The 13,830-nt window shown below is 46.8% G+C and overlaps 1 protein-coding gene across 1 annotated transcript; it reads left to right on the top strand.

Moving 5' to 3' along the window:
• The first annotated feature begins 3,119 nt into the window (after positions 1-3,119).
• FAM83H (family with sequence similarity 83 member H) lies at positions 3,120-11,974 on the top strand. Its single transcript, XM_065399793.1, has 4 exons — positions 3,120-3,569; positions 5,239-5,403; positions 6,003-6,127; positions 9,325-11,974. The coding sequence occupies exons 1-4, from the start codon at positions 3,120-3,122 to the stop codon at positions 11,972-11,974; spliced, it is 3,390 nt and encodes a 1,129-aa protein (XP_065255865.1).
• Positions 11,975-13,830: the final 1,856 nt, after the last annotated feature.

Below are 13,830 nucleotides of genomic sequence, written 5' to 3'. Positions count from 1 at the left end.
GAGCTTCACTATTTTGGATCCCAATAAAGGATTTATTACTAGAATTGGTCTGATAACTACTGAGCTGGGTGTGTGCAGGCGTGGGTTCATTGACATCTGGAGCAGAGATCTCCCATCATGCAGTGCTTCCCTGCTTTTCCGTGCAGTTCTTGCCTTGGAATCTCTGTTCTCCATTCTGTATGCTAATGGAGATGCCTCCTTGTCCCATCTTCGATGCAAATGAGCCTAGGGGAGTTTCCTTAATCCTGTCACCTTTGTCCCAGGGGTTTAGGTGTGTCTCCCATTGCTCTTTGTAAGTCTTTCTTGTGATTGGTTTTGGTTCAAGCAGAGGCGGGGGGGAGGGAGGGAGAGGTCTTTCGTGAGTCAGACAGGCTGGGTATTGTGCCTGGGTTTCCCAAGAACACAGAGCTGATAGGTAACAACAGTGAGGGTAATTAACCATCAGAACAATTTACCAAAGGCTGTGGGTAATTCTCCATCACCTGGAATCTGTAAATCAAGACTGGATCTTTCTAGAAGAGCTGCTCTACCTCAGCCAGGAGTTATTTGGCTTGAAGCAGGAATCCCTGGGTGAAGTTCTCTGGCCTTTATTAAGCTGAAGTTCAGTCTAGATGATCAGAATAGTTTTTTCTGCCCTCCCCCAAAGTCTGTCTAGGACATATAACATTCTGAGCCACACTCATCCAGCCATTGACATCTGCAAACCTGACAGTAAGAGGACATCCCCAGTATACACAAAACACAAGAGAGACACCCAGCACTGGATTAGGCAATCGTGAGGCCTAGAAACACCACAACAGAGTTCCCTGTGGCTTCATCCCTGCAGCACAATAGCCAAACTTTCATGGTCATAAGGGTCCCCTCACCTTTCCCAGATTGGCAAGGGCTATATTCTGGGTCCCCAATCTCCTCTCCCTCCAAGAGCAACAGATCTGAAACACCCCACCCCACCCTTTATGAGCAGCATGGGATCTCTCTCCCTTAGGAGAAAGGGAGGGCAGCCAAAACTCCCACAGTACTTACCTCAGCTACAAGGGTGTCTCTGATTGGGTGGGTGGCCCAGGCCCTCTTTACTCTTCTCTTATTATAGAGAGTTCTCTACAGGGCCTCTGGAACAGTGGGGCTGGGAGTTAATGCTCTAGTGAGAATCATGGGATAGTTCCACCCTCTCAGAGTCAGGTTCCAGATGCTCTGCAGCACACATAGGCATGTCACTAGTTTAGTTGCTTTTTAGTTACATTTCGAAGCTTTTTGTCCCAACCCAAAGCACAAGCAAGACCCCCCCCCCACACACACACACTCTCTCTCTCTCTCAGACTCAAAGATACAGATATACCATATACAAGGCAGACAGCAAGACAACATTCCATACACCCACAGATTTAAAAGTTTATTAGATAATATTTGAAAAATAAACGATACAGAAAATTTGAAGCATCAGTTATTGGTCATTGGGGGTAACATACAGCGTATAGGGGGATGTTAGTATTTTGGTGTTGGGCAGCACACATAATATATACAGACTGCAATGTCCCCAATGGGGGGGAGGTAAACGGTGGGCGGGATCAAGATACAGCCAACAAGCGGTGAGGGTCCATCACTCATACAGAGAGTAGAGACAGTCATGGGTATAAGTAAGTGGGCTGGGTAATGGGGATGGGGTGACCCTCACGTGGTGGGATTCAGTTAGGTTCGGTGGGTTCAGGGCTCAGGGGATAAAGTCCAGCAGGGGGGGTTTCTAGGTCTCTTCCCCCTTGTGGGTGTAGGAGGTCTCCCCGGCTCACTCCCGGTATTGGCGGTGGCCGGTGATGTGCTCTGTGTAAATGTCCCGAGACCAACGAATAGTGTGCGATATTAAGAGACAGAGATAATGCACACACACACCACTACACACCAAACTAGTCTATACTATGATTAGGATAGCTGCCCCGTACCATAAAGATAAACAAGGGACTTAAATTTAGGATCTTCTAACCATCAGCAGAAATTGTGACCCAGACAGACAAAAGTGTGTGTGAATTACACAGACTCCAACATCAAGTAAAGTCCTAATGTAACTCACAACATCAACAAACCACCACCTCCCTACAGTTAGGCTAGAGCAGAGAAGGCAAAGCAGGCCTGCAAAAAAAGGAAACCTGATTACAATTTCAGGAGCACAGGAGGAAAAAAAAAACACAACAGGGAAAATTACTAAAGAGAACCTAAGCTAATGGGCAACTAACCAGTGAGGAAGGTAGGAAAAAAAGCTTCCAACAACCATAATCCAAGACTCTGCCCTGAGGTCTGGCTTTATTCTTAAATAAAAGTTTCAGAAGAAGAGTAAATAAAGTGTGAAGGCTGGGTACTAACCTGAGCTTTCCCACCTCCTATCAGATGGGAGAGAAGAGACCATATCTTTCTCTTTAGTAGCCCTTCCTAGCTACTAGAATGTACCCAAGTCCTTCTTGCCAGCTACTCCTACCCCCAGAGGCAGGATGTCTTGTTTCTAGCTTCCTGTAGGCTCCTAATCATGGGCCCTGGTGACTATTGTTCCCAGTTTTAAAGGATCCACGGGCTTGAACAGGTGCACAAGGATGTATGTGTATACCCTTTCATCCAGTGCAGTTTCACAAAACAATTAACTTAAAAGAGACACTGATAGTGTGTTTCACTGACATCCAGCTAATACCCAGACAAATTATACTTGCTTTAACAAAAAGTCTAGACGGAAATGAATAGCTAAGGAATCCTGCTTTATAATCCCTTATCACTCACCGTCACACCTTCCCAATTTACACCATCCTCCCAACCATAATTTTGAACAAATATATGCTAATATGTCAAAGTAACACATTAGTAGGTGACCATACAATCCCATTTCCTTGCCAAGAGATCAGTTTCCAAGCCACTATAACACTGATATATGCTACCTCACATACTGCAAAAAAAGCTGTATATATGGTAATTACTACCCAGTGCACCTGACATCTGTTCACTGTCTCTCACTGTTTTACCATGCATGATCCCTACACATACCCATTTGGGAGGAGGAAGGTGTAAATGGGGATGAGGGTGATGGTTAATATTGGCTATTAGTTCCCTGCTCTTTATTCCTTCCTACAGCTCCCCTGCCCCTCATGGCTCGCCGGTCCCAGAGCTCCTCACAGGGGGACAACCCCCTGGACCCTAACTACCTGCCACCCCATTACAAGGAGTATTACCGGCTGGCTCTGGATGTGCTAGCTGAGGAGGGGCAAGAGAGTTATCATCGTTTTCTGGATGAAGAAGGAGCCCCTGACTTTCTCTGCAGCACAGAGGTAGAGCACATCACTCAGCATCTCCAGAAGCCCCAGTATGCCAACCAGGAGAGCAGCTGCACGGATGCCATGCATGGCAGTGACATAGACGGATCCTCTGGGACTTATTGGCCTATGAATTCTGACCTTGCTGTCCCTGAGCTTGATCTGGGCTGGCCAATGGTCTTTGGATTCAGGGGTACTGAGGTAACAACTCTGGTGCAGCCACCACCCCCAGACAATCCCAGCATCAAGGAAGAAGCCCGTAGGATGATCCGAGCTGCACAACAGGTAAGATCGAACAAAGGCCAGGAACCAACAGAGCTGAAGGAGATGGGGCAGGATGCAGCAGCTCTGCACTGATTCCCTCTTCTATTCCCTGTGCAAAATTACACTCAGGACCCCTTAGGCCACTCTGACAATTGAAAGGGGCTTTACCGGACTGGAAACAGCTGCCTGAGACTTCCCTCATACAGGGGCCTCCCTAGTTTGTGTAGAGCTGGTGTAAAGGCTCTGCATTGGCATTCCTCCCAGTCCCTAGCATGGGGAGGGAAAGGGAGGGTGTTGGATGCATGGTCAGCATTCACTATACTACAGTTATTCTCTGCTACCAAGAGGCCATAGGAAACTGCATAAGTTAGAGCAGCCCTGAGGCTATGCTACACCAGAGATTACACAGGACTCTGCATGGTCTCAGAACATGAGGAGCCCAAAGATGGCTTAAAGACACCTCCCCCATTGCCAGCTTTAAAGTATATAGGCAATATCTACAGAATGGGGGAATTGTATCTTGGAACGCTGTAAATCCTGAAAACGATTTAGGGGGTCACAGTGGAGGCTACTGAACATGAGCTCTCACTGAGACACTGTAGATGTATAAAACGGAGAGAGTGAATGGGTGTAGGGAAGTGATTTTTACATTGGTGAGTCCGATACTGGAATACTGCATCCAGGTTTAGTGTCGACATTTTAAAAAGGGTGTTGAAAAAGTGGAGAAGATATAAAGAAGAACCACAAAAATGATTCCAAGTCTGGAAAAAAAATGCTTTACAGTGAGACAAAGGACTCAATCTGTTCAGCTTATCAAAAAGATGTTTAAGAGGTGACTTGATTATGATGTAGAAGTATCTTAATGGGGAGAAAAAAACAGCTATTAAAGGTCGCTTTAATTTAGCAAATTGGCTGCAAACTGAAGACAAATTAAGATTAGAAATAAGGCACACATTTTTAATAGTGATAGTGGTTAGCCATTGGAACAAGTTACCAAGGGAAGTGTTGGGTTCTTCATCTCTCGATGGTTTCAAATCAAGACAGGATGCTTTGCTGGAAGATATGCTTATTCAACCCAAATTATCATGGACAATAGGGGGTAATGGTGAAATTCTCAGGCCTGTGTTATGCAGGAAATCAGACTGGGATATGTCTACACTACAAGTACTACACGCTATGCCGCTGTAGCATCGACACTTACTACAGCGATGTAAGGAGTTTTCCATCGCAGTAGTAAACCCACCCACCCTCTCAGGAGGGAGTAGCTAGGGCAATAGACGAATTCTTCCATCGACCTAGCTCATCTACAGTGGGGTTAGGTCAACCTAGCTGTCATGCAGGGCATGAATTTTTTCATAGCTTTGAGTGATGTAGCTAGGTCGACCTGAGTTCTAGGTGTAAATCAGGACTAGATGACCTAATGATTCCTTCCGGCCTTAAAGTGTAAGAATTCTTACTCCAGGGACATGAAGTGAGTCCAGAAGGGGCAGGTGTCAGAGTGGGGCACAGAACAGGTCCAGCGGGGCAGGTACTGTCAGGGTAGGAGGAAGAAATGTAGCAAGTACAGCAGAGGCAGATGCTGGGGTGGGAGGGACTGTGCTGTAAGCAGCTGCAAGTGAATGCTCATATACAGGGATGACGCAGGCAGGCCTAAAATTTGACTGTCCTTATCTCACTCTCTCTCCCACAGGTGGTAGCTATAGTGATGGATGTTTTCACAGATGTGGATCTGCTGAGTGAGGTGCTGGATGCTGCTGCCCGCAGGGTCCCTGTGTATATCCTCCTGGATGAAATGAACTCCCAGCTCTTCCTAGACACAGCTGCTAAGTGCAAAGTCAACCTCAACTATGTGGAGGTGACCTGGGCGGGTTCACTGCTGGGATCCTATGGTCTGGTCCTGAGGAGCTGGCGGGGGAGGGGGGGGGGAAGAGCTACAGGGCTGATGGGTGTAAGGGGCCAGAGGAGAAAGAAGTTATCTCAGTAATGAGGGGGAAATAAAGGTGGGAGGCAGCCTGTGTAGTGTCATGATGAGACACTGTAGCTCAGGGGTGGGCAAAGTACAGCCCACGGGCTGGATCCGGCCCATCAGGGCTTTGGATTTGTCCCGCGGGATTGTCTCCCCCGTGGCGCCACGGGCCCTGCGCCGCTGCTGGAAGCAGACGGCACCATGTCCCTGTGGCCCCTGGGGGAGTGGGGGCAGAGGGCTCCGCGCACTGCCCTTGCCTCTAGGTACCACCCCCCTGCAGCTCCCATTGGCTGGGAATGGGGAACCCTCGGGCCAAAAAGTTTGCCCACCTCTGGTGTAACTGGACAGAAAGGCAAATAGAGAAGCTAGTGCTGATGTTATGGGAGAGATGGGTATGAAGAAGTGAGCTAATGGGAGGGGGGTGGGGGGGGCGCAAGAGCAGCTGCTGCCTTTGGAAGTCACTGCCTCATCTCTCCGCTGGTTTGCAGTTCCTGAGGGTCCGGACGGTTTCTGGCCCCACCTATTACTGCCGCACGGGGATGTCCTTCAAAGGGCATGTGAAAGAGAAGTTCCTGTTGGTGGACTGCATGGTGGTGCTAAGTGGCAACTACAGGTGAGGGGGTATAGGGAGGGACTGCAGATTGGCATAGCCCTGTCTCTATTAGGAAGAGATGCTGGTGAGAGGGGGCACTCTAACGATGACAGTTACAACTAAACAGTGGCAAGGTTGTATCCCTTAAACTCAATATTGGCGCACAATGCACTATTATTCCAAGGGATAATATGTAATTCTGTAGCTAAGGACAGGGCCGGCTCTAGGTTTTTTGCTGGCCCAAGCAAAAAAAATTTTGGCTGCCCTCCCCCCTACTGCACCCTCCTGCTGCCCCAGCCCTGGGTCACTGGTAACTTGCTCCCAGGGCGGGTCATTCAGCAGGAATTTTGGATGTGCACAGAACACAGACAGGATTGGTTCCCATATGGTTACAGAACTGCAGTAAAGTGGAACAATTTTCAGCTTGTGTGATTGAAGGCTATCTGGATGCATATTATAAGACTGTCCTACATAAATGAGGAAAAGTTGACACCCCAAAAGTCTGACACCATCAGATCAGGATTAAACAAAGACTGTGAATGGCTATCCAACTACAGAAGCAGTTTCTCCTCCCTTGGTGTTCACACCTCTACTGCTAGCAGAGCACCTCACCCTCCCTGATTGAACTAACCTCGTTATCTCCACACTGATTTATACCTGCCTCTGGAGATTTCCATTACTTGCATTTGAAGAAGTGAGGTTCTTACCCACGAAAGCTTATGCTCCCAATACTTCTGTTAGTCTTAAAGGTGCCACAGGACCCTCTGTTGCTTTTTACAGATTCAGACTAACACGGCTACCCCTCTGATACTTAGTCTCTAAGGTGCCACAAGTACTCCTGTTCTTTTTATTATTCTTTTGTTCCATTCTTTGTTTCTATGGGGAATTTGCCAATGCAATATCACTGTCTTCCTTTTAAACAAATAAAACTAAAACTTAAAAATAAATAATAATAATAAAAAAAAGCAATGGCTGTTGAAAATAGCAATTCCAGTCCTAATAACCACTGGGAAGCATTTCTTGCTCAATTTATTCTACTTTTTCCTACAGCAAGTTACAGTGGATCAGTATATTTGATTTGGGAGAAATGAAGTAACAGCTGCCCAAATTGAGCTTGAGCACTCCTGAATTTTGAGGGTGTTCAAATCTGGAAGGCAGGTGCTGGATTCCCTTTCTGAATATAACTAAATCTGGAAAAGAAAAGTCAATTTCTGCTTCCATGGCTCAGAAGTGTAAATCCTCTTACGTGCCTGGTACTGTATCTAAAGCTGCCCAGTCTAGTAGAGCCTCCCCTCCCTTACTTTTCATTTTAAATTCTAGTGGGATCCACGTACCTGCCTTGCTAGGCTTCAGATAGAGAGGTGCAATGTCCATTTAGTCCACCCAATTCTTTCTTTGGGGGAGAGCCCAGGGCTGGGGCGGCAGGAGGTGTGGGTGCGGGGGTGGGGGGGAAGAGCCCAGACTGGGGCGGCAGGAGGTGCAGATGGGGGCCAGAGCTGGGGCAGCAGGGAGTGCGGGTGCAGGGGGGGGAGAAGAGCCCAGGGCTGGGGTGGCAGGAGATACAGGTAGGGGGAGAGCCCAGGGCTGGGGCGGCAGCAGGTGCGGGTGGGGGCCAGAGCTGGGGCGGCAGGGGGTGCGGGTGCAGGGGGGGGAGAAGAGCCCAGGGCTGGGGTGGCAGAAGATGCGGGTGGGGGGTGGGGGGAAGAGCCCAGGGCTGGGGTGGCAGGAGGTGCGGGTGGGGGGGGAAGAGCCCAGGGCTGGGGCGGCAGGGGGTGCGGGTCGGGGGAGAGCCCAGGGCTGGGGCGGCAGGGGGGGTGCAGGTGGGGGCCAGAGCTGGGGCAGCAGGGGGTGTGGGCAGGGGAGAGTCCAGGGCTGGGGCAACACAAAGGTGCGGGGGGAGCCCAGGGCTGAGGTGGGGGGGTGGCAAAAAACCTAGAGCTGGCTCTGTTCCTACCATTTACGGCAAGCTGCAGCATGAGGTTTCAGTTTTCTACACTCCTTCCCCCTCCCTTTCCTGTTAATTGCGGCCGAGGGAATGCTGGGAAATGTAGTTCTTTCCCTGCTCTAGGGCTGGCTCTATAGGCAGGGAGCTAACCAAGGAACTACAGCTCCCAGGGCTCCCTGTTGGTTCTCAGCTCTCATGCTGGATTCTTGCGCCCCTGCAAATTTGCCACCCCAAGCAACTGCTTGCTTTGCTGGTGCCTAGAGCCGGCCCTGGCTAAGGAAACTACAGAAATCTAAAGCCAAGCTTGTTTCATATCCAGGACATAAAATGTCTGTACAAAGGTTAGTAACTGTTACAACTAATTTAAACACTCAAAATCACTGCAGACACCAGCATTGCTAGGGACATTAAGTCCAAATACCACCTGGCTGAAGCCACAAACATAATCAGCCCGGACTGAGTCATGTCAGTGACTGTGTCCTGAGAAAACATAGTCAGGTTTTTTAAATATTGTTTTATTTCACCCCGGCATCAAACCTAAGTGTTGTCATAGAATAATTAAAGTTGCTAAAAAGATGGGTGGGTTATTAAAATCAGCATCTAGTTACAAGTATGGGAGTGACTATTGCATAATGTTAATATATGGAAGTTACTATGTCAATGCCTGTGTTATACTTCTGAGCTTAGATAGGTCAATCTGATGAAAACAGCATACTAAGTGCTTTTGGTACTCAAGTGAGTGGCCCCACATTAAAAACCCAGATAAGGAAAATCATTACCTCATCGAGGCCGGGATCATGCCGTATGGATCTTGGTGGAAAGAGTGAGATAGTACTTGTGAGGAATGGGGTGCTCTTGCTTGCAGGGGAGTCCTTGTCTCAGCGCTGTACAGGTGGGTACTTTATTTACAAATAAAAAGAATGTATTAAAATAACTTTAAAATATTTAATTTAAAAAAATTCAGCACAGAACAGTCATATTAGCATATTTTACCATAACCCTCATCCTCCTTTCCCCCATCTCCTCTGTGGTTACCACTTGATATGTTAGATCTCTCAGTTTAGAACGTGAGCCTATTAGTGCTGGAACTGATTGATGCCCAATAATCAATAAGTGTTAATCGGGGGAACTCTTGTGGGCAGTAGAAAGCTGCCAAAGTAGTACTTGGTGCTAGTAGAAGGCTAGACTCAGTGCATGGTGGATGTGAAGTGGTGCCACTGATTTGACACATCAGATGCTAACTACATCTCATCTTTTCTGTATCTTGGTACAGTTTTATGTGGTCCTTTGAGAAGATTCATCGAAGCATCGCTCACATCTTCCAAGGGGAGCTGGTGTCCAGCTTTGATGAAGAATTCCGAATTCTCTTTGCACAGTCAGACCCTCTCATTCCTCCAGCCAATGTCTTGGTGAAGGCAGAGAACCCATTTACCATGGCCCCCTTTGGCAACAATATGCCCTTCTTTCCAAAGAAAGCACACCTGCTGTTCCAGAGGGATGACAATGTCTTTCCACCCTTCATGGACAGAGTTGATCCAGACAGATACTTGTCAGCCTTCAGACGGGATGAACTGATGCGCCATACTATGGAGGGGTCAGCAATGCGCATGTATTCTAAGAAGGCAGAAATGGAGAATTCTCAGATAGATCCTGTCAGAGGTTTATTCCGCTCCAAGCAGTTAGAGCTGGATTCCTTTAAGAGACACAGCTTTGCTGAAGGAACCTTTGAAAACTTTTCTTCTTCAAAGCAGTGTTCTAGGCAGATGTTCATGAACAATCTGGATGACTTTAAAATGCAATCCAGTCACTTTCAAAAGGACCAGTTCTACCAATATCAATTTGAACATCCCCATGCTTCCAGCAGGCCTCAGGGGTTCTTTGAGCGAATCCGAGGTGGTAGGCCAGGATTCAATGAACTGGAGGACTATGCACAGGGCCCCAGATATCCTGAACTTGAATCCCACTTCCCACAGGAGGGTTTCCCCTTAAGGCTAGATTATGAGCCTTCAAATTCTTCTAGGGAAGTGAGGCATGGTTCTGACCAGGTGAACCCTGCAGGGAATGGCCCACTAGGGCTGATGTCACTAAGGAGGCAAAACATAGGGCAGAAATTCATGTGCCAGACATCCCCCACACAGAAGCAGAGCCTGGAACAACGACTGTTTTTACAAGACCAGGACCCAGATCAGGACAAGAAGACCCAGGAAAATAGAACAGGTTTGCGTAACTGGAGGATTTCTTCATACCTGAGTGCATACCAGTCTGAACCAGGAGACGAAGGCATCCCAATGCCCATGGAATCAGAGTCATATAATGATGTTTTGAGCCTTGGAGAGCCCCTCACAAAGTACCCCAGTGACCTGATCTCATCTTTCAAGTCTCCTATGTCATTTAATAATAAATCATTGGGAATTGAAAGTGCCAAAGAGTCAACAGGTACTGAGAGAGCAGGTGAGGAGACCTCCCTTGTGAAACAGGATTCCTTTAGGTCCAGGATAAATCCTTTGATCCAGAGGAGCTCAAGGCTCAGATCTTCTTTGATTTTTAATGCCGCCAATTTAGATCAGCAGAATATGACAATGGAGAAGGTTCAGATGATCCAAAAGGAGCAAATGTCCAATGAGATTATAAAAGACAATGAAACTATAAAGGCAGCCACCTCTTCTAAAGTAGCAGAACTTTTAGAGAAGTACAAAACTGTGGGCAAAGACATAGAGAGTGCTACAGTTAGTCACACCAAAGCTGTTTCCAGTTTTCTACAGGAAGAATCTCAGAATGCAGAGAAAAAATGTACCAAATCCGTGCAATACAAGATCCTGGAGAGTAGGGTGCTAGACTCAAAAGAATCCTTCAGTAGTTACAAGATGCACATGGAGTCTGAGAAACAGTTTGGTATGTCTCCTTCAGCCACCCAGCTCCTTGACACACTGAGTAAAGATCCTATAACAAATATTAGCAGCAAAATGGAAAAACTATCTTCTCGGTTCTATTCCACAGACAGCAAACCTGCTCTTCCAATGAAGGAGAACCTGATATTGGTAGGAAACACTCAGAAGCTTGCTCTGCCAGAGAACAGGGAGAAACTGACATTCAAAAGAGACACACAGGAACTAGCTGACACAGAATTCAAGAAACCGCAGGCTAGGATAAGCACCACATCGATTCCTGAAAGTTTATCCAAGAATCAAGGGTCTGACAGCTCTCTCAATAAATCCGAGGAAGAGGGTGCCAAACAGGAACAGAGTCCACTGGAATTTTTTAGGAAAGGGTCGCTAAGGTTGAAACAGTTGCTGAATCCAAAGGTTGATAAGAAATCAGAGGAAGAAACCAATCTTGAGAGTGGAAAGTTTGACAAGCAGACCATGAGCCTTAAACGATCTTCCAAGGGGGATTATCAGGAAGTGATGGAGGAAGAGAAATCCCAAAGGATCACAACAGCACCTGCTCTCAAAAGCAACCAGCCATCTCAGACCAGGTTTGCTTCTTCCACGGCAAACATCCTATACAGCAGCAACCTCCGTGATGACACAAAGGTGATTCTGGAGCAAATTTCCGCCAACAGTCAGAAGAACAGAGCTGAGCTGGCCAAGCAACTACCATCCACAAGTAATCCTGATCTTACCAAGTCTACCAGCAGCTTGGAATATAAAGGTGAGGAGAAAAGCTGCAACATTAGCAGGTCAGAAAGTTTTGGGAGCCATAAGAAGAATCTTCAGAGGCAACCATCAGAGGACAGAGATACCCTTCTGAAAAAGATGGAGAATATGCGAAAGGAGAAGCGGGTGTATAGTAGGTTTGAGGTCTTCTGCAAGAAGGATGAACAACCAAATCAGAATGATGAGGAATATGACACAGATGCCAAAGACAAGAAAATGGGGAAATTCATGCCCAAACTCCTGGGGACCTTCAAAACCAAAAAGTGACCTTAGAAATGCTGCCTAAATCCCAACTCCAGGGGTGGAATTAATGTCTGTCAATGGAGAGAGGGGAGGTTACGCTTCAGTGATGGACACTAGTAACATGCTGAATACTCCTTCATGTTGTTGAGTGGGCAGTTGTGCAACACTGGTCTCCTACAGCATGATTTCTTCATACAGTTAAATGGTGAAAGGCAATTTTACTGCAATAGGATCCAAATTATAAAAAAAATTAAATCAACAGATTGTTTAAAACAAAAATAAAGTGGAGTCTATTTATCATCTGCACAGGGAAGCTCCTCAGCAGACAGAACAAGCTTGCTATTATTCAGGGAGGGGTGAAACTATAATGCAAAGCTCTGCCCTGAGCCAGGGAAGTCCGTACTTCTCATTTACAAGAACAATACTGATTTTTGGATATTTCTCAGGTTGTGGTCCATTTTTTCCTCATATGTGGTACCAGGAGGATCTTTGACAGTTTCCAGGATCAAGATCTTGCAGTAAATTCTTTGCCCTTACCTGTAGTTATGACCCTGTCCATTGGCACATGTCCAGCTTTTATACTTAGCATTGTATAACCTTATGGGTGTTTTTAAATATAGTTGGAAATATTATTGCTTTAGAGGGGGAGGCATGAGCAGGCAGCTGGAAGGCAGCAGCAGAGGGAATTTGCATGCCATGCTGGGATAAAGAGGTGTCTCTAGTTTAAATTAGCCAACCTAGTAGTGCACTGAATCAAGCCTGTACAATGCAGCCTTCGTCAAGCAGAATCTTCCTTGAGGGTATACCGCCAAGAAGAGGTGTTCTCTCTCAGGGACGGATTTGTAGCAGAGGATAAGCCATTTCAAGTGTTAGCAGGTTCCCTCATTGTGATGACAGGAGAGGGAGGAGGGGTTCAGACAAAAGAAGGAAATAACTGAGCTTTACTGTAACTTATCTTTTCTTAAAGCTCAGCAATGTTTTTTTTCTTACATAGATTTCTTTCAGGTGTTTGGTACCAGGCCTGGCCCAGACCAGCCTGTATGGTTCATACTGTGGTATTGGATTGTCTGGCAGGACAGTGAGTGGAGGGTGGGTGTCAAAAAGAAAGAAGAGGGTTGTACATAAGGTTTGCTGCCTTGGGTTTGTTGTTCTTCAGCCTGAGACTCTCTCTCTTAGGCAACACAGCAGCAGTGGCAATGGGTCTCAATGCTGGAAATTATATCTGACCGTATATTTTTATCTGTGTGCCTAGAGGTACAAATAAACACATTTGGTAAATTAAAAAATAAATGCATAAAAAGTCACAGCAAGCTCAAGTCCTCAGCTGGCAAGGCAGCATAGGAGAACATCTTATGGGCTGTGGGAAGGGAGAAATAACTCTTTTGAAAATAGGCAACAAGACTTTTGAGAATCAGGTCTGGCCACCTTCCCTTACTCCACATGACTGCCAGAAACTCAGTTCCCCATTACAACTGTGGCTCCCTCCCAGCCTCAGAGGTTGGGCGTTTACCTGCAGTCTAGGCCATTATGGGACAATTGTAACTGTGGCAAGAGACCTATATCTCTTATTGGAAGTGGCTGCCTTACTCCTTTGGACTGTGTTTCTAACAAGGGGAGGCAAAAGATATAAGGGCTGAGGTCTAACTCATGCATGTCAGCTGCTCCTTAGTTCCCGCAACAACAAGCAAGGTGGAAAGTCAAGCAAAAACAAAAAAGCCACATCTACAAGACAGTTATCAAATGATCCTAAAGGACTGGGCAGACCATCTCTTCCTCTCCTGTGTCCTACACTGAAGAGTCTTTTCCATCCCTATCTGAAGAATCTCTCCCAACTTTCCAGCCCAGCTCATGTTTCACCTGGTGCATATGTTGTGGGTAGG

The sequence above is a fragment of the Emys orbicularis genome, chromosome 2 (genome assembly GCF_028017835.1).
Source record: "Emys orbicularis isolate rEmyOrb1 chromosome 2, rEmyOrb1.hap1, whole genome shotgun sequence".
Lineage (NCBI taxonomy): Eukaryota > Metazoa > Chordata > Testudines > Emydidae > Emys > Emys orbicularis.
The sequence above is the reverse complement of the archived record's forward strand: the minus strand, read 5'-3'. Positions and strand labels throughout refer to the sequence as shown.

Bases quoted from the DNA above. Each gene is read 5' to 3' on its own strand.
- FAM83H (XM_065399793.1), top strand. From the start codon at position 3,120: ATGGCTCGCCGGTCCCAGAGCTCCTCACAGGGGGACAACCCCCTGGAC. The intron at 3,570-5,238 runs GTAAGATCGAAC...TCTCTCCCACAG, and splicing joins TGATCCGAGCTGCACAACAG to GTGGTAGCTATAGTGATGGA. The intron at 6,128-9,324 runs GTGAGGGGGTAT...ATCTTGGTACAG, and splicing joins GTGCTAAGTGGCAACTACAG to TTTTATGTGGTCCTTTGAGA.